This window comes from Heliangelus exortis, chromosome 2, assembly GCF_036169615.1.
Source record: "Heliangelus exortis chromosome 2, bHelExo1.hap1, whole genome shotgun sequence".
In the NCBI taxonomy this organism is placed as follows: Eukaryota; Metazoa; Chordata; class Aves; order Apodiformes; family Trochilidae; genus Heliangelus; species Heliangelus exortis.
Window position 1 is genome coordinate 57,480,541 of NC_092423.1, and position 19,503 is coordinate 57,500,043.

Consider the following 19,503-nt stretch of genomic DNA (forward strand, 5'->3'; position numbering starts at 1 on the left):
AACTTCCAAGTCTGTGAGATGATGTAGAGCTTCCTTTGAGTAGCAGAGTTACTACTTCCCTGCAGGAAAGGTGAGCCCTAATGTTATCACTGGCCACTTCATCTACATAGAAGAGTGTTGCAGATGTTTGTGTGATAGGACTGCAAAAACAGTCTTTGAAAAAAACCACTCTGCAGTAATGTGAAAGTTCATGTGCTGCACGTACTCTGCAAAACCTTGCCAGATGACAGAAATTTTTGCAGCTGAGTGAGGTGCTGCTATGCAGGAAGTAAACAAAAGGCTTCAGAAGCCCTGAAATAAACATTCCTATTTTTAATTCATCTCCTTTTCATTCAAGACTCACAACAAACATTTAGAGTTGCTGATATACAACAGAAAATAATACATCATTCAGTTGCAATAAAACCCATCTCATTTCTTACTTGTCCGATGAGCAACACGAGCACATAAAAGGAAGGAGGCAACAGATCTCTGAAAGTATGGGGTGGCCAAGAAAATTGTGTAGCCACTTCTGAGGTGTCCTAGTTTCATTGGGATAGGATCATAGAATCCATGATCTATTCAGGAAAGATGCATTTGTGAGAAGACATGACACCCAATTCATTAGAAATAAAGTTGGTAAGACATTTTTTTTCAGTCCATGGCCAGCCATGGTAGGCAGGTTTCCATAGCAATCAAGGTTTTTAGCAGTTTTGAGTTAGGCAGGAGCTAAAGCTAGGAGGAACAAAGGCCAGGGCAGCTGAACCAAGCTGGCCAACAGAAGTATTCCATACCATAAACGTGTTCACTATAAATCAGGTTAGCTGGGGACATTGATAAATTACCTTGAGAAAACAATTTTTAGAAGTAATGATTACCTACATAGAAGAAACTGCCTAGGCTGACCCCAGTTTTCCAGGTTAGCTTCCAGAAAAATTCCATGATACTTTTAAGTCTATGTGATAACAAATTTCATACAATACCAACCTCTGTGGATACCATCCCTGGACAGTCTGTTCCAGATGCCTGTTCCCCCATTTGCTTTGACTGCCATGCTTTTGCTGGAGGTGCTCACAGTGTTTGATGAATGTAACTTTGCATCTTTTATATTAGTTTTGAAATTGGCTTATTATTATTACATCTGTTTCCATTTCAACATTACAAGCCTCCTTTCCTTTTCCCAATTCCCCTTCTTGGGTGGGGAGGGGTCACGGGGTGATAGAACAATTGACTAAAGTAATAACTAAGGCTAAAGAGGTGAACCATCCTTGCTGGTGTCACTGAAGTTTGCCACCAAATCAAGCAGCTGCTAGAGGATGCAGTGTCCATGGTACTACTACTACTACTACTATTATTATTATTATTATTATTATTATTATTATTATTATTATTATTATTATTATTATTATTTCCATGCTCTTAAATTCCTCATCTGTATGCAGCACCGGGATGCCTCTGCTGGCTCAGCACAAGCTGCAGTGACGACCTGCGGATCACTTTGGGCAGAAGATGCACATTTCCCCTCCCACTGCTACCTTTTACGAATAGCATTGAGGAGACAGAAAACCCAAACAACCAAGTCTCTCGTAATGGCGATGTGGCGGTTGCCCTTGTCTTGCATTTAGCTAAGGAGCGACCGCAATTTTGAGATCCAGGGAAATATAATTTTCATTAAGTGTGATGGAGTTTTCTTTAAAGTCTTCAAGTCGGAGACCGGGGAGCAAGACCCAGGACCGCGCCACCGCTCCGCAGCCAGCGAGGGAAGGCCACGCAGGTGTGCGCCTGGCACCGCCTCTTTTCCGGGGCAGCCCAACAACCTCCGCTCTCCCGGGAGAAGGCGGCGGGCGTTTTCCATGCGTGCCGGGGAAGTCCGCGCCACCGGGGGGGTCCAGCAGCGGTGCCCCGCGTAGCGGTGGCGGTACCGGTACCGCCCGTGGGCATCTTCCTCGCGAAGGCGGTACCGGGAGCGCCCGGTACCTGGGGGAGGGGTAAGCACCGCGCGGGGGCTCGCGCGCTAGGATCCGTGAGCGCCGCGCGAGAGGAACGGTCGAGGCGGCCCCAGCGCTGATTGGCGGAGCCGCGGCTGCTTCTCGTGGCGTCACGAGCCGCCGGGGCCTCGCCGTTGCCACCGGCCCCAACCTCCAACGGCGGTGAGGCGGCCGGCGCAGGGCGATGGTGGCGGCGGCGGCGGCCGGAGTTCGAGGAACAGGTGGGCAGGCAGGCAGACAGACCCGCGTTTTCCCGTGGCTCTGGATGAACGGGGCGCGACGGTCAGCGGGTGGGTGACGACGGGTGCCATCCCACCTCCCACACCCTCCTCCCCTTCCTCCAAGCCCCCCCCCCCCGACCTGGACCTGGCAGCCGGGGCCGGGCGCGGTTGCCCGCTGCTGGATGGCGCGTGTGCCCGTGCCCTCCCTGCCTCCCGGAGCTCGGCCTGGTGCCGCATCCCGCTGCTGGCGGTGGGTCCCCTCAGCGGCGGAGCCTTAGTGGCTGCCGCCCCCGGGCTGTGCCGGCGGCGGGTTTCTCAACGCGGCAGCCCGTGCGAGGGCGTTAGCGTCGCGCAGGGTCGGGGCGGCCCCCGCCCACCCCACCCCGCTGTGTCAGGGCGGTGGTTTGGGTCCGGTAGCGCTGGGCGACCGGCTGGCAGCGGAGCGGGCAGCCCGCGTTAGAGGTAGCTGACGTCCCGTCGCTTTCAGCAGGTCCTAGCCCTGCGGGGGAAGGCGCGGCCGCGGTGCCCCATGCCATCCGAGAGCCCCTGCGTGGTTAAAGCCTGCCAGCGCCGGAGGGGAGCAGCGGGAGGCGATCCCTCAGCGTGACTGCCCCTGGGCCAGTCTCCCCGCTGCCCCCAGCCATGGAGGGGGGTGGCTTGGAGTGGTTGCTGGTCCCGATTCACCAGCTGGTGTCGTGGGGTGCCGCGGGGTCCATGGTGTTCGGCGGAGTGGTGCCCTACATTCCCCAGTACAGAGACATCCGGCGGACCCAGAACGCTGAAGGCTTTTCCACCTACGTCTGTCTGGTGCTGCTGGTCGCGAACATTTTGCGGATACTTTTCTGGTAAGTTGGTTGTGTCTGTGTCTGTCCGGTTCTAGAGGTTCTTGCTTGTTTGTTAGTTCTAAAGCTTTGATTTGGAGTATTTGAAGAAATAATGTGTTTTACATACTTCTCCTCCTCTCTTGATGATCAGTAAATGGGTGAACTGTAAATTGAGTGAAATGAACTGGGCTCATTTGCTCTGTTGTTACCCTTTCTTTATCTTATTATCAGTGCTCTGATTTTGCGAGATGAAACTTTCTGTCAGCAAAGAAAAAGATTTATTTTAAGACAGATTTTTTTTTTTTTTCCTTCTTGCTGACTGTATTTTACATTTCCCTTTTCCTCTAACTCTGTTCTCAGAGTTAAGGCCCTGGTCTTGCATTCTTTCACTAGCATCTAGTTGGTATTAACATAATGGGGATGCTAGCCATATGTTCTTGCATTTTCCTGAGATGCTAGCTGGCTTCATATGGGGCTCACTTGTAGAGCTCTATGAAGAAATACAGATGAAAATAATAACTCTTTACTAATCACGCAAAAGGTGGGCTGTCATTCAAAGGAAATAATTTTTGGTTTTGAAGACACTTTTAGTATTTAAAAGCAAGTTTGTATCCATACTTAGGTCTTGTGCTGCTGGACAAAGGAAATGTTACCAAGGCATGACTTCCATGAGTGAATTTTATTAAGTTATACTCCTCATAACTTCTTGCAACTTCTCTTTAGAAAACCAGTCCAGACTTTAATCCAGATCTCTCTTCTGAAAACTGCACTGGCATCTGACTTCTGTTTTTAATTATTCTAAGTTTCAGTTCCTTATGCCTAGCTATTACACATATGATTTGTGCCAGATTCATCCCTCTTGACTTCTTCACCCTGATTCAAAAATAAGTAGTAGGCTGTAAAGTCTTTCAAGTTGTAAGAAGTAACGTAAGAAAACTGAAACAGACAGTTCCTGCATGTTATGCCATGTTTCTCCTCTATATTCACTGTTGAGTAGTACCAGTCTTTCTGTTACTCAGAACAGACCCAGTCCCACTTTTACCCCATGGCTCTACTATACTTTGTTGACCTCATCTGTGAGGGCAATTCCTTCATTTCCTTTTTTTTTTTTTTTTTTTTTGACCTCTGGTTTTGCAGTGGGTGAAGTTTAACCTTTTGTCTCCACTCCAAATACAGTATTTGCTTCCTAATCTTCTTGGCATGTTTTATGCATCAGTAGAGTTGCAGCTGGTGTATTGTATGGTGACAGTAGCCAATGAGCAAAGTACTACTGAGATCAAGGATATCAGTCCAGTTTCCGGTTACCTTCTTTCACAATTTTTCTTCCTCCAATGGGAAGACATCTTTTTAAGTAAGAAGTCTAAGTGCAGTGTTTCTTTTTGTCTTCCTCCCACCTAATACCATAGTTTCAGGGTGTGTTCTGTTTGCTAGTGATGACAAATTATCCATGAATTAGTTTCTCAAGCTTCTCTGTTTCACAGTATCTAAATATGTCATCTTCAAAAGGACATTCCTGCTTTCACTTTTGTTTTTTGGCCTTGCTGTGTTCCAGTAATAAGTAGTATGCCAGAACTTTGTGGAAAAGCAGTGGGAGAAGATAGGTCTGCAAACATAAAAACTGCACATAGATATCATTTCGGTTCATTCCACTTTTCTTTGTTTATGCCCACATGCCTTTTGTGTAGGAAAAAGAAAGTAGAAGTTTTACAGTGCAAACTTGTGGCTTAGTGTGTTGACTGTGTGTGAAGTCTCTGGCCCTTTTAAAGAAGATTGAAAAATAAATAAATTGGAAAGTAGGCATTCTGTGCTTACAGCATCACACAATGGGGTTTCTTTAGCTTAGCAGTGTGGAGCTTGGACTTTGTCCTGGGACTAGACTTGGTATCACATTAGCTTTACTTTTAGCAATAATCTATTAGTAATAATCTCTTGTTACAATTTTATATTATTCTTTAAAGCAGTATTTATTTTGAGGTGCCAGTATAGCTGCTGGTGATGATTTGTGCATGGAAACACCCCCTCATTTATTCCAGGCCTTCTGACATTGCCAGTACTGCTTCTCTTGTCTGTTTTCTCTAGACTCCGTAGGTCATTGCTTCTCGCTCTCCACTCAGTTTAACTTTGGGACTGATCAGCTTTGAGAAGGTCTCTGCTGTGGGTAAAGGGGAAGTGGAAGTGCAAAACTTTGTAATTCTGGTATATCTGAAGATGTAGAGCATGCTCAAAAAAGCCCAGTATTTTTTTTCCTTTTGCATTTTTAATAAAATGCTTCATTTCCATTTTTGTTATGTACTTGCTAGAGTTAGCTCTGATTTCTTGTTCAAGACTGCTTTTCAAAATAGCCTGAGTCTTACTGATGCATGAGCTTCGAGGTGGTAGGTGGTTAATCATCTGGTTAAGGTCAAAACACACCATGGCACTTGAACTCAGTTGTGGCCAAGATAGACATATCTTCTTGGTTCATGTGGCCTGCAGTCTGCCCACTGACTAGCTTTGCATTGTCATGATCAAAACCAGGATCACTAAGGCCAGTGGGAGTTGTGTAGTCATTTGGGGGTAGAGGATGCAGAAAAAAATTCCTTATTTCTTTTTGTAAAACAGAGCTTCTGATGATATAAATTATGATTTCTATTAATATTAAATTCAGGCAAAATAGCTAGAGAAAGGAAACCGCAGATACCTTAGAAGAGTTTTTATTTGTATCTTGAGCAACTTCAATGAAAAGTACTTACGTTCCCTGTTCTTCCCAGAGGTTTTTGGACTTTTTTTTTTTCTTTTTTCAGTTTGCCGTCCACAAAATGTTTTTATGTAGTAGTATAGTATGGTTTGCGCATTTTCCAGGAAGACACTAATGAGTTGCAGTTCTTTGAGCTTCTGGCCTAAACCTCATACAGCAACACTGTAGAAATCCAAACAACAGAAAATGAAACTGTCCAATTTTGGAATTATTATCACACAATAGTTGCCTTAAAACAGAATGGGTATTTTGGTATTTTGGGAAGAGTATAGGGGTGCTGCCTGATCATGTAGGGATGAGATCAGTAATGCACGGGGCACAGGAGCTGAACTTGGCAAGATATGTGAAGAATAACAAGAAGGAATTCTTCAGGTACATCAATGAAAAAAAAGGAAGGTTAAAAAAAACATATCCCCTGAAGAGCAAGTCTGGTAGGCAGATGAGGGGAAGGCTGAGATTCTCAACAATGTTTTTTCCTCAGTCTTCACTGGCAACCTCTCTCCTACCACCTGCCTCCCAAGCTAAAAAAACCACAAGGTGGGAATCAGGGTGGCAGAGTCCCTCCCACTGTATATGAAGATCAGGTTCATGACCACCTGAGGAACCTGAGCATACATAAGTCTATGGGACCTGATGAGCTGCATCTCAGAGTCCTGAGAGAACTGGAGGGTGTGGTTGCCAAGCCACCCTCCATGATAAAGTCATGATATATATGAAGTCCCTGGTGACTGGAAGAAGGGACACATTACACCCATTTTTAACAAGTGTAGTAAGGTGGACCCTGGGACCTACTGACCTGTCAGCCTCACCTCTGTGCCTGGGAAGGTCATACTGCAGATTCTCCTAGGAGCTCTGATAAGGCACTTGGAGGACAGGAAGGTGATCCAAGACAACCAGCGTGGCTTCACTAAGGTCAAATCCTGCCTGACAACCCTAGTGGCTTTCTGTGACAATTACATCAGTGGACAATTGCATCTGGATTTATGCAGGGTCGCTCACAAAATCCTGGTTGCAAAGTTGGAGAGATTTGATGGGAGACTTGATTTGGAGGTTTGATGGGTGGACTGTTCAGTGAATAAGGAATTGGCTGGCTGGGCACATGCCGAAGGTGGTGGTCAGTGGCTCAAATTCCAAATGCAGGGCAATGACAAGTGGTGTCCCTCAGGGGTCTGTACTGGGATCTGTACTGTTTAATGTTTTTATCAGTGGTGTAGACAGTGGGATCAAGTGCACTATCAGCAAGTTTGCAGATGACACCAATGTGAGTGGTGATGTCAATAAGTCAGAGGGATGGGATGTCATCCATAAGGACCTGGATAAATGGGAGAGGTGAGCCCAGATGAATCTCGTGAGGTTTAATGAGATCAAGTGCAGGGTCCTGCACCTCGATTAAGAACAATCCATACTATCTGTACAGGCTGGGGGATGAGGTTTCAGAAAGCAGCCCTGCAGAAAAGGGCTTGGGAGTGCTGATGGATGAAAAGCTGGACATGAGCCAACAGTGTGTGCTTGCAGACCAGAAGGCCAATAGAATCCTGGGCTGCATCAAAAGAAGGGTCATTAGAGAGGGCCATGAAAGTGATCAGGGGCTGGAACACCTCTCTTACAAAGACAGGCTGAGGGAGCTGGGGTTGTTCAGCCTGTAGAAGAGAAGGCTTTGGGGAGACCAAATAGTGACCTTCCAGTAGCAAGGGCTTGTAGTGATAGGGTAGGGGAGAACGGTTTTAAATTAGAGAAGAGTAAATTTAGATTGGATGTTAGGAAAAAGATCTTTACCATGAGAGTAATGGAAAAATGAAACAGGTTGCCCAGGGAGGTAGTTGAGGCATCATCCTTGGACATAATCAAGATGAGGCTTGACAAGGCTCTGAGCAACCTGATCTTGAGGTTTCTCTGCTTCCTGCAGGGGGGTTGAACAAGATGACCTTTAGAGGACTCTTCTAACCCAAATAATTCTGTGATTCTATTAGATGTAGTCTGGGTTTCTTTTGCAAAATCGGCATTTGTTGTTCTGACTTGACCCAGGACTAGATATAGCAGGATTAGTGCAAAAGGATGGAGCTGTACTGGTGGGATTATCTAGTTTTCTTCATGTTTAGTTTGTCTCTGCTCTGGCTTGAATGCTCATTTCTCTTGTCTTCATCACCCTCTACACACATTAATTGTTTTAAAGCTGTTGAGATACTTGTAAAATGTAAGGCCTCTCCCCACCAAATTTGCACATTTGGCTATTAGAGAAAAAGAGAGATTTTTGGTTTATAGTATTAAGTAAACAGTGAAAAGCTTTTTCTCCTTCTAGTCTGAATTTCCCTGAATTCTGGTGTTGTCACAGTTGTTCACTTTATGTCAAGTACTGTTGTAGTTGTGAAGTGAAAATGCAGATTAATGATGATGACTCCCTCATCCCTAGGACCTCGTTCCAGTGTCTTAAGGCTCTTCATCTTTCTCTTGTAATCTACTTTAATCTTCCCTCCTGGGTCCTGCAGTGGCAAAGATAGTGATCACGTCTGTGGGGCAGCAATTAAGCAGAGTATAAAACAGCATATTCTCCTTGCAGGGCTTTTATCTTGCAGTGCTCCTGGCTCAAGATGACATGAGTTTTAAACTGGATTAGTGTGGCTTTGGTAAGCCCTAGTATCAATGTGAAGTAGAGGAAGCAGCTTGGAGTGGTGGTTGTTTCCAGGATCCTGAGCAAAATGAATGTTCTGTCTTTACTTCTAAAGTTTCAGGTATCTCACAGTGACCCTTGACACTGATACTCTCTTCAGTCTTGTTATGGTGGTGTAGGCCATGTCCTGTTAGTCTCTCTTGTAGATTTATGTTTGATTTCCTGTAGATGTATCTAGCTTAGAGGAGTTTGTTGCCTTACAGACTTGGTTTGGGGATTGGTGTTTGAGAAGATGCATTTTACATGAGTATGTTTTGTTGTGTAAACTTTGCCTGCCTGGAGGATTGTAAAAAAATCTACAATTGTTGTTCATTGTTTGAAGTCTCTATAGGAGTTTCTAAATTTCTAGTTTACCTTTCTTATGTGTTGTGAGTTTTTAAATTTTTTCTCCCAATTTTTAAGGGATAGGGGATCTGCAGCAATACTTCAGTCTCATTTCCAGTAAGGCTGTAGTGATGGTAAATTCTTATAATCAAACTGCAGGTGGCCATGCTTGTGTTTTTGTAGCAGGTGGATGTTTACACTGCAAGCAATACTTTTGTGAGGCACTCATTGCTGAATGGCCAATAATCTCATCAGCAGAAACTAACCTTGCAGTGACCTGTGCTGAATTTACCATCATAATACCTACTAGCTAGAGCTAGTGCTGGTGCTGCTAGCTCACCTCTTCTTAAATGCATTACTGTATTTTTATATGCAAATGCATTTGTAATTGAAGATGTTTTTAATAGGCCTGATGGAAACAATTTTGATTGCCCTGTAGTTCTAAGCAAGTCTTTTCTTGTTTTTTTCACCATTTCCTAAATAAGCCGCGAATATAACAGTAGTGAAGGACAGTATTTCAGGGGAACTGGGCTGCAGTCAGCACCACAGGCTAATAAGCTTGGGGATCATGAGCATGGAGCATAGGCTGGCCCAAACTTTTGTGCTCCCCTGCGTATCTCCCTAGTGCAGTGAAAGCCTTATCCAGAGAGCACTCTGTCTGTGATCACAAGCATCAGTTGTGTTATTTCCTTACAGCATTCTCCAAACATGTTACGATAATGGCTCTTGTATGGCCCAGCACAAGTCTGCATGCATGCAACTGCTGTTCTTCCAGGAGCTATTGGTGGCATCTTTGGCAGTGGTGTGGAGGCTCAAGGTGTTTTTTTAGTTTTCTTTCTCTGTATGCCATTAGGCAGGAAATACTTGCCATTTGAATCAGTGTGGGCTGCTTGGCTGCTCTGCACAGGAAGATTTCCAAAGAAGCTAGTCAAGGACTTTCCAGTTTCTCTCCTGTTCCTTGTTAGTTGACTCTTAACAAAAATATATGTCTGGTGAAATGGCTATAGTGGGAGAGAGTGATGGTAAACCTATTTTTTTCCTAACACAGAGCTCTACTATTAAAGTAGCCCAATCATAAGAAATTCGATTTTGCCAAGGTGCAAACAGGAACTGTCAAGAAGAGGGCGGTGGGTGCCGTGCCATGCCAAGGTCTCCAGCAGCAGGATGTGCTGAGAGAGTGGCCTTAGTAACTGTGCTGTGAGGGAATTTAGAAAGCCTGTGTTACGCACAGTGCAAGCTGAAGGAATTGGGAAGCATAGCAATGTGTTTTCACCAAATCTCTTTCTCAGTATCTCTGTCTTCAAAGTATAAAACCTGGCAGAACTGAGCAGAAGGAAGCAGCTTGCCTTGATGTGTGTGCAGCCTTCCAGCTGTACATGTAATGCACTTTGAGGGTTGCTTATGATAAGCTTCTACCCATTACCCCCAGTGCACTTACTGGCTGTGTTGGGTGTTGATGAGCTTTTATCAGACAATGCAGGAAGAGGAGCTTGGAGCATCACTGAAGGGTCTCATTTTCCTGTGGCAAAACCTTGTGCAATCACATGAGAGAAAGTTCTTCAGTCAAGATTGGCCAAAATCCAAGTTCACCTCTCCGTATGATGGGTGGGAATGGCTCAGTAGTCCCCACCAAACTGTTGCAGACAAGAGTCTCAAGGTTGCCTAGAGAATCACTGACAAAGGTTATCAGGAAAATGAGATTTTTAACGTGGTTTATGGAAGTGTGTCTTAACAGAATTTGGTGGCATGGTTCCTTTTGTTGATAGAGTAGGGAAGTAGAGTAGACAGGTGTCACATAGGAGTTAAAAAACAGATGGGAGTGCTTTATCTGGGGGCCAAGGGAAATGATAATACAGGGGTAGGTGAGACTGAGTCAGGGACAGGCTGGAATGATTTGCACTGGAATTAGGGGAAGAATGAAGAACAACCTTTGGTTGAGTTATGAGGTTCAGAATGGATCTCCTTTCTTTTGAAACTCCTCAGAGATTAATCTGGGTGCAGCTGAATCCACTCTATTCCTAGACTTGGTCAGTGGTTTACAACTAAGGGGTTTAAGTGTGGGGGTTTCAGTGTAGTGCTTAACAAATAATTATGGGTCTGGTATGGTTTAAAATAGCAGTAAATTAAGATGGTTTAACACTAATATAAAGAATCACAAAACTATATTATATGATTTTCAAATAATAAACAAGGATAAATTTTAAGTAATACAAAGGTTCAAGTAAAAATCTAACAAAGTTTCTAAATGAAATTGTGCACAGATACACAGAGCTGGTGGCTTGAAGCTGGTGAAGGGCCTGCAGAATAAATCTTATGAAGAACAGTGGAGGGAGCTGGGACTGTTTAAGGAAGAGGAAGCTGAGGGGAAACTTCATTGCTCTCTATAACTACCTCAAAGCACAGTGTAGAGAGGTTGGTGCTGGTCTCCTCTCACAGGTAGTTTGCAACAGGGCAAGAGAAAATAGACTCAAGCTGCAACAGAGTAGGTTTAGATTGGACATTAGGAAAAAAAATTTCACAGAAAGAGTGGTCAGACACTGGAATAGGCTGCCCAGGGAGGTGGTTGAATCAGCATCACCTGGATATGTTTAAGGGTCATTTAGAAGTGGTGTTGGGGAATATGGTTTAGGGGAGAACTTTGTAGAGTAGGGATGATGGTTTGACTCAATAATCCCAAGAGTCTTTTCCAAGCTGAAAGATTCTGTGACAGAGAGATATAGCAGTTAACCTGTTATGATGTTAAATTGTGGTACCTTATATAACAAAAGAAGTTGCATTCTTCTCCCCTAAATTACCCAATGAAGTCAAATTACAGCAGCCCAATATAATTTGGTTTTCCCCTGTACTAAAGAGACGTGGCTGGCAACTTACTCTTCCAGGTGGATGAACCAGCTTCCTTTGTGAGACACATGTGATGTGGGCTGCAGCTTTGTGCACTTCTGGGAACCTCCAAAGAGCCTCCCTCTCAAGACCAGTATTCACAGGGTCCAAGATTATTGACTTTGGTCAGTACTATTCCATGATAACCATGATTTGGGTTAGGCAATCTTTGGTAACTTTCAGAGTGGGGTCTCAGATATGTTGTGCAGGGTGTCACATACAGTTAGGGAGTGCCTAGCTGCCCCAAATCCCCAAATCGCTGTGTTTGTTTTAGGATGAAAGAGTACCCTATAATCCAGGCTCATTGCTTCAGTAGGCAAGATCAGTAAGTGCTGGATGGTATCAGCCCGCTGCACTTGCTGTTGAAACAAGAGCACTGTTAGGCCCACTACACTTGTGACTGAAAAAAGAACAGTGTTTGCTGATGTTGGTACTGCCAGGTGGCTCAGTGAGCAGGAGGGGTCTGCAGCACCACACAAATGTCACCTGTGAGTGAACAAAAAAAAAAACTAGGGGAAAAGAGGAGGGCAAGAGTAGACAAATAATGTGTGTTCAGTTGCTGCATCATTTGGATTTCCTTACTTCTCCCAACCTTGGTCCAAATTTGACACAAATTGATGAATAGGTTGGTGTGTTCTGCAGACCTGGTCTTTCCATGCAGATGTCCAGAAGCAGACAAGGCATAATACCTTTTTGCGCACTCCCAATCCTGTAAGAAAACGTTATATTAAACCTAACAAGATAATGACTGTGGGTATTTATTTCTTTATAGAGCAAATGCTGGTGTTTTTATCACTACTCACTCAAATTCACCAGCCACCTTTAAAAATGAAAAATTATCTTCCTTGGTTTACTGTTAGGATTTCCTTTTTCAGGGGCTGAGTACAATGCTTGTCATCTTTGAGATGTTTTATATGTTTTCTTTTCCCGTGTTTTTTTTTTTTTTTTTTTTTAGGTTTGGAAAGCGTTTTGAATCCCCTCTTTTGTGGCAAAGCATTGTCATGATCATAACTATGTTATTGATGCTGAAACTGTGTACTGAAGTACGTGTGTCCAACGAGCTAAACCTAAAACGACGCTCTTTTGCAGGTTAGTTACAGGAACTGGCTTTTGCAGAATAAATATTTTTGAAAGCATGGTGAACTTTTGTAACAAAAGTTCTGTCTGAAAAGTTCTGTCTGAATTGCACTCTGGTCTCCTCTCTCAATAATTCAGTTTAGAACTTTATGAATTTTTTGAAAGTGCTTTTTTCTGGCATGAAAGCTGTAATTTTGTTTCAGGTGGGTCCTGGTTTTGCCTAGGAATAAGAGTTCTCCTTAATATTTCAAACCATGCCCTAAATATAGAGCTGGCTCTTGCACAGTTGTGCTACTCTGGATTTTTAAAAAATCTCAGCCAGAAGAAATTACTTTCTTCAGCTGCACTTTTACCATGGTCTTACGTGTGATCATACACTTCCATCAGAAATTTTAGTTTGCAATTGGAAACATTTCCTTTTGTACATGAGTTACTTGCTCTCAAAACAGAGATGCTCTTGTCTCATAAGTGTAAAACTATGTATTTTTGTGTACCATGCAATTTACGGGAATTACAACATTTTAAAATTGTGATTGTCATCGTTTGAACATGAACTGAAGCAGGAGGGCTTTCAGGCTCTGAGAGGGGCAGAACACAGAGGGGTCTCTTCCCTCCCATTCCCTGCCCATACTCTCTAAGCTCAGGCAGACCCCAGCCCCTCCTCTCTTTCCCCCCGCTCCTCGCTTCGCTGCTGTTCCCCTGCGCTCCTTTACTCCCAGCTCCCCACCTGCTCTCCAGAATCCACATCCATCGGGTGCTGGGAAGAGCCCTGGAGCCCCGTCCTGAATAGCCCTGCCTCCAGGGCCCTCAGGCACCTATCCCTGCTGCCATTGAGATCAGGTTGCATATATATATTTGTATATACTTGTATTTTTGTTCTTTATCCAATTATCTTATTGCCTTTCCCCTCTGCTAGTAAATCTGTTTACAATTTTTAAAATTTCCAACTTCAAGTCTCCACTCTTTATCCCCCTTTTATCTTCCCTTTAGTGTGTGTGTGTGGGAATAGAGTGATTCTGTCCTTTGGTTTTTGGTCCGCCCAAGCTGATAAACTGTGACAGATTATTTATTAATTTTTAGGTATTGATAATTTAATTTGGTGCCAGCATATTGTTCCTTATTTAAAAAGGAATTCAAGCTTCAAGCTTGAATTTAATTTCAAGGTTTGTGGAAAGTGCCTGCTTTTTTTCCCAGACAAGAAATACAAGAGAGGTAGTTTTTCTGTTTGTATGTGGTGACGGTGACTTAAAACATTTGATGGTACAGGTTGTTACCAACAAGAAGAGAATTAATGCTGTCAGCTGTTTGTCAGTTGTTTTGCCAATATGGATGGGTAATTTATTCTCTCCATCTGTTCTCCTCTCTCATTCACTAATAACTCAGGATCTGATCCAGTTCTGTATATCCACAGCCATCATTAGTAGGCAGCAACTACTGGCTGTGCAGTAGGGTAATTTCTCTAACAGTTTATGAAAATACTTCATTGGTGCTTATTGTTGAGTGTAGTGTGAAACTTAGGTAAGAGAATTCATGTGGAAGGGGAGCTGCACTCCAGCTCCCAAACGCAAGCTGCTGTGTTCACAAGGGTTGGTTAGTCTGGCAGGATAAATTTCTAATTTCAGTCAGATTCAGCAGCAGTGAAATTCAGGAAGCACTTGGGAGGGGCATGTATACTTTATCCTTTCTTTGCTCTCTGTGCTTGTCTGTGAAGTATCAGAAAGGTTTCTCTGCCCCTTTTAAGGAGAAATTATCCTCTTGCATGTTTACACACAGGATCTTGGAATCTCCTTCGGTAACCTTTGGACAAAAAGGGAGGCGATTCAGTTTAGAATATCAGTCTTTAAATAACTCTCCCTAAAATACATAGTCTCCTGGATAATCAGTCTTTCCGTTAGCAAGTAATGGAAACTCCTCGATGTTGCATTGTGTCATTTGATGCTTTTTCCTGAAACTCAGCGTGTCATCTGTTTAATTACTTAGAGGGGCTGATTTTACCTACTTGTGGACCTTAATTATTTGTTTTCATCAAAAGGCTTGCATCCTTCCACAAACTGTAAGAATAGGTAGTCTTTTTCTTAACTGTGATTGGTTTTTAGTAAGGCCAGCTATAATGTGATGTCAAAGGATAAAAATATAAATCCATACAGAGCTCTATTCAAGTGAGGCAGAAAGACAGGTTTCTGTTTTGGGTATGATTGTAAGATCTGTGTTTCTAATCCTAGTTCTGATCTTTTCAGTTTTATGGTGATCTAGATAAATCTGTGTACTTACCTTCTTTCCTCATAGCTTACTGGGCAGTGAGAAGCTAGGTTTGAAGTCAGTGTTTTTGATTAACTTTGCAGAAACCGGAGAGTAAGGCGCACATTTTAAAAATTGTAATTTATTATTTCTCACGTTGCTGCTCTTCAATTTAAACATTTTTCTTCTTTAATTTCCCCCTCTGATTTTTTTCTACTAGATAATTTAAAATATTTAGAAACTGGATAAAATAGAACGTTTCAGTGTCAGGGAGTTTGCTGTTCTCTTGTATTACTCTTGAATGGAGTATCTCCCCCCCCCTTAACATTAATGTGTGTTTACCAGTATGTTTTAAATTATGTGAGAGTTTTCTTCTTTATTAATCTCACAGAGAAAGTCCCTTAACTAATAACTAGTTAAACCTATAACTAATAAAACATTTTTTAAGCATTAGGGAGCAGTCTCTCATAATGCTGACAAGCTTGTTCTGTATTCTCTAGCATGTTTTGTGGTGGTACCGAGTTAAAATACATGTGAATAGCAACTCAGAACATAGGCATAAAGCCTTTCAGACAAAATGCTTGCACTTCCACCTACAGGTAACTGTCATAGCATGAAAAATACAGTCTATCTATACTCTTTCCAATAATGCTTGGTTATTTCTTGTAGGCTGTAGGTAGACAACTTACTAGGAAAACCTGAATAATCTTTTTTTTTTTTTTTTTCAGTTGTAGTTCTCAGTTATGGAATTTACCTCTCTCCCTTTTTAGTCTTGCAAAGTGAAAGTAAGTGGGAAGTGGTGGAGCCCATCTTGTGCTACTGCTGCCTTTTCTGGATATGGAGACATTATCCTTTGATTACATGTAGTGACTGAGAATAGAGGAAGTCCTCTCTCTATATAAAACTCTTATTATTTTAAAAATTTGAACCGTGTGGTCTGTTTTTAACTGTTCTGCATTAGGCAAAACCCCAAACCAAATCAAAACAAGAAAACCACAAAAAAACCCTGACTTGATTGTAAAACCTCCAGTGACAGAACAGTTCTCTTCTGCATATGAATACTTCGAAAGCTATGTGAAAGAATCCTCAGATAAAATCATCAGGCATGAACAATACCTCCTCATCTTTCATCCTTTATTTAACATGACTGTAATTGCATCTTGACTGCTTTAATGCAGATCTCCTGGTACCATTTTTTTCTTTTTTTGGTAACAATAGCTCTCCTTATTCATTACTCTCTTTTAAATTGGTGTCTGTGCAGCTGTATGTATGTATGTATGTATGTATGTATGTTGTGTTACATACATGTGTTCAAGGTTCAGTGCTATTTCCTTTTGTTACCATTACTTTATTTCAAAGTGCTGTTGTACTGCTGGGACACAGTGGTGCTATGATTTTAGAGAGCTCAATATTTAAAAGCAAAACATGCATGTGCCTTGTCTTGACTTAAGACTCGAGAGGAGGCTGAAGCAAAGTGGTCACAGATGCAGACATATAAAAATATTTGGTCACTCTTGAAAACGTTGGCAGTCCAGAGCAGCCTCTCATACTCTTGGAGAGGCAGATACGAATAAGCCAGAATGAGTCTCTCTGACAAACACTCCATTTCAGTTACGCCCAAGACATTGTTACAGATTTTGGGCACCCTGAATGTATTAATTATACTGAAAGTCAGTGGACAGCATTTGATAAAAATGGGCTCTTAGATGTCTTGTATTATAGTACAGTCCAGGCTCCTTAAGTGGGCTCTTGTGTTTTTATGTGAAGATTATTTTATCTGGTCAGTCATCCAATTTTTTCTTCCTTCCAACTGCTGGTTGTCTTAATCTGCTTTATAACTTTTATGATAGCAGTCTCATCCCTTGAAGAGCTTTTTTTTTAGGCAGTGGAAAGCACTCTTGCATAATACATGTTCAAATGGCAGAGGAATGCAATAGTGAAAAAAATTTAGCAAGAATTGTTGCAGATGGGATCTACTCTGTCCTTGATACCAGTAGTTTAAGCTCAGACTTTCTGAAACTGTTAGAACAGCACTTTCCACAGGAGGCAAGGCAACTGTATTGTCTTAGTTGGTTTTATATGCGTATCTACGCACAATTTGCCATCTGTTATTGTGAAAAGTCTACAAAGTAAGAATTAAGCTGTCTGCTTCACTATTTTTAAGTCTTCACTTTCTCTCCCTAGGGTACATTGCTGATGGGTTGTGCATGAAGACTGTTCTGGGACTTAACTACTGCTTGACCCTATTTTAAGATAATGGGGTGGGGTAAAATTTCTGGCATGTTTTGGCTATTATTTTTTTATAAGCAAAATATACTAACTGACTAAAGTGTAACTAAAATACCCACTATTGTGTTTAATCATACAAGTCTGTTTGTCTTTCCTTCCTTTTTTTTTTTTTTCCTTCTTTTTTTTTTTTCCTTCTTCTCCCTCAACTGTTTTTTTTTATGTAGCTGCAGAAGGTAAGGATGAAGAAATGAAAGCATTTCCCAAGAGATCCTTTCTGGGTATGTACTGTACAAACCCATTCTGCATGAAGTTGTCCTCCCAGCTACATATTATGTGCTTTGCTACATTTATAACCATTTTTAGAAATTATCATATGTTCATTTCTACAGTGAATGTTTGTATTAACTTTTCTTGACATACTAAAACTTGGTGCATCATTTTTCTTTTTTTTAATTTTCTCCTCCTCACTTTTAACTTTCATAGAGGAAAAGATGCTTTCTGCTCTATTTCAGTTCTTTGAAGAGAGCTGAATTCATAGCATTATGTCTCATAATGATACCTTTCTTTTTCCTTTCCTAAGCTAGACAAGCAAAATATTACATGATAATGGATCCATATCTTCAGACTCATAATCCTCCTCTTACAGCTCTGACTCTGGAGGAAACTATAAAAAATACTGGAGTATCTTTCAGCATTGTTCAGGGTGCTAGATAAGAAGTTTCCCACAACACTTGGTACCCAAGCAAAATGTCTGCATCCTTGTAAAATCTTCTGGTTTGTTCTTTTTCGCTAGAGCAGCCTCAGAGTTGTAATTTGGGTACTCGTAACACTTAAGGTGAGAGCTTCCCATCTTCAATTTCAGAGTTTGAATCTATGTGTTTTAATTTGTCTGAGGAAGAGGAAATACTAGGTGCAAACCAGCTTTGCAGTATTGTCAACTCAAAGTATTTTGAAAAGGCAGTTTTAGTTACGCCATGGTGATTTTATTTTAAATTAGTCAGGATATTGCGTTAAGTAAGTTATTTCGACTAGCGAGACAGAAGTTCCTCCAAGTCAACTTTTAGACTGATTGTAATTGCAATGATTAAGAATCTTGCATTGATGCTACTTAATGCTGTTTTGCAATTCTCAAGTTAGTAAGGGGTCAGCTGAGAAAGTACAGAATAAATAATAATATTAGTGCAAAAGGAGAGGCTCTACTTACGTTTTTTGTCAACACACAAAGTTACTTAAACTGCAAGTAGCTCTGAAAAATACTTCCAAAGAGTAATATTAACCTGAGCGCTTTCTTGAAGTCATAAGACCATTCCTGTGAAGGTTAAAGAGATTGTATTTTAATGAGTAATCTTCTGGATCTCCCCTTTCAGATTTAGGGGCATAATCTGCCCTTTTTTCTCTGATACCAGTACTTCACAAGCATCTTTTCCTTTTGTTTTCAAAACATTTTTTTCCTGGACTTGCTAACAAACTATTTTGTTTTTCTGTTTGTCTTTGGTTTGAGTTTGTAGTCATTCTCACTGGTTTGCTACACTAACCAATGGAGTGTAAACTTTCCTGTTGTTTTTTACTAGTATTCAGCAATGCTTTATTTCCAGTGTCAGAGCTAGAAACAGCTCTCTGGGCTCCTAGTTACGATTGAGTGGATTACTTAGAAGTGCTTAGAAGTGGTGAAAATTAAACAGAAATAAGTAACTTAGTATGACCTTTTACTCATTTCAAATTTTTTTTTTTTTTTAAGAAAGTAATTTGCTTGGTAATTTGCTTAAAAGTTGAGGTTTATAGAAAAAGAAACACCATATATCTCAATGCAACTGATTTAAGTCTGAAACATTTGATTAATAAATGTTACTTGAAGTTCATTTTGGAGTTCCCTATCAAAATGGGATGTATCACATTATTACCAAGGAACAGTCTTATGTAACTCCTCAGAAGTTTATAGACTGGAGTGGGCAGGTCTGTTGAAATGTGATAATTCTTACTGGTGTAAATGAATGAGAAGTGTCTTGAGGTTTTTGTGTATATTGTATATGTAGAAGAATATCCTGTTTTAAAGAGTGGGGTGCATGGTGCTTTATGACACAGCATAAATCATACTTCAGTTTACAGAGGGCTTAACTGAGCTATGTCCTGCAGTGCTGTGTCTTGCTACAGTTCTGGGGAAGCTCACTTATCTGTTAGGTAAGGGAAGTGTTTACCATAGTTTTGTGTGGCAGTGTGTTCTCACAATGTCTTTCAATGAGTTTTGATTAAACTTTTGTTCTGGAAGAACAAATTGGCTTTTTCATTTTCCCTGTTGTTGTAAAAAATTTTCTTCAATATGTGTTTAGGCTTCAGAAAC

General features: G+C 41.7%; 1 protein-coding gene across 4 annotated transcripts in view; it reads left to right on the top strand.

The window, feature by feature from the left end:
- The first annotated feature begins 1,913 nt into the window (after positions 1–1,913).
- The window catches only part of SLC66A2 (solute carrier family 66 member 2), a 52,369-nt gene continuing 34,779 nt past the window's right edge, over positions 1,914–19,503 (top strand). The window contains exons 1-4 of one of the 4 annotated variants that reach the window (XM_071736279.1): positions 1,914–2,188; positions 2,676–3,033; positions 12,577–12,710; positions 17,390–17,443. In XM_071736279.1, the coding sequence (XP_071592380.1) occupies positions 2,831–3,033; positions 12,577–12,710; positions 17,390–17,443 (391 nt within the window). In that variant the 5' untranslated portion in view covers positions 1,914–2,188; positions 2,676–2,830. The remainder of the gene's footprint in view (positions 2,189–2,675; positions 3,034–12,576; positions 12,711–17,389; positions 17,444–19,503) is intronic. The other 3 variants (XM_071736280.1, XM_071736281.1, XM_071736282.1) reach the window with 3 other exon arrangements.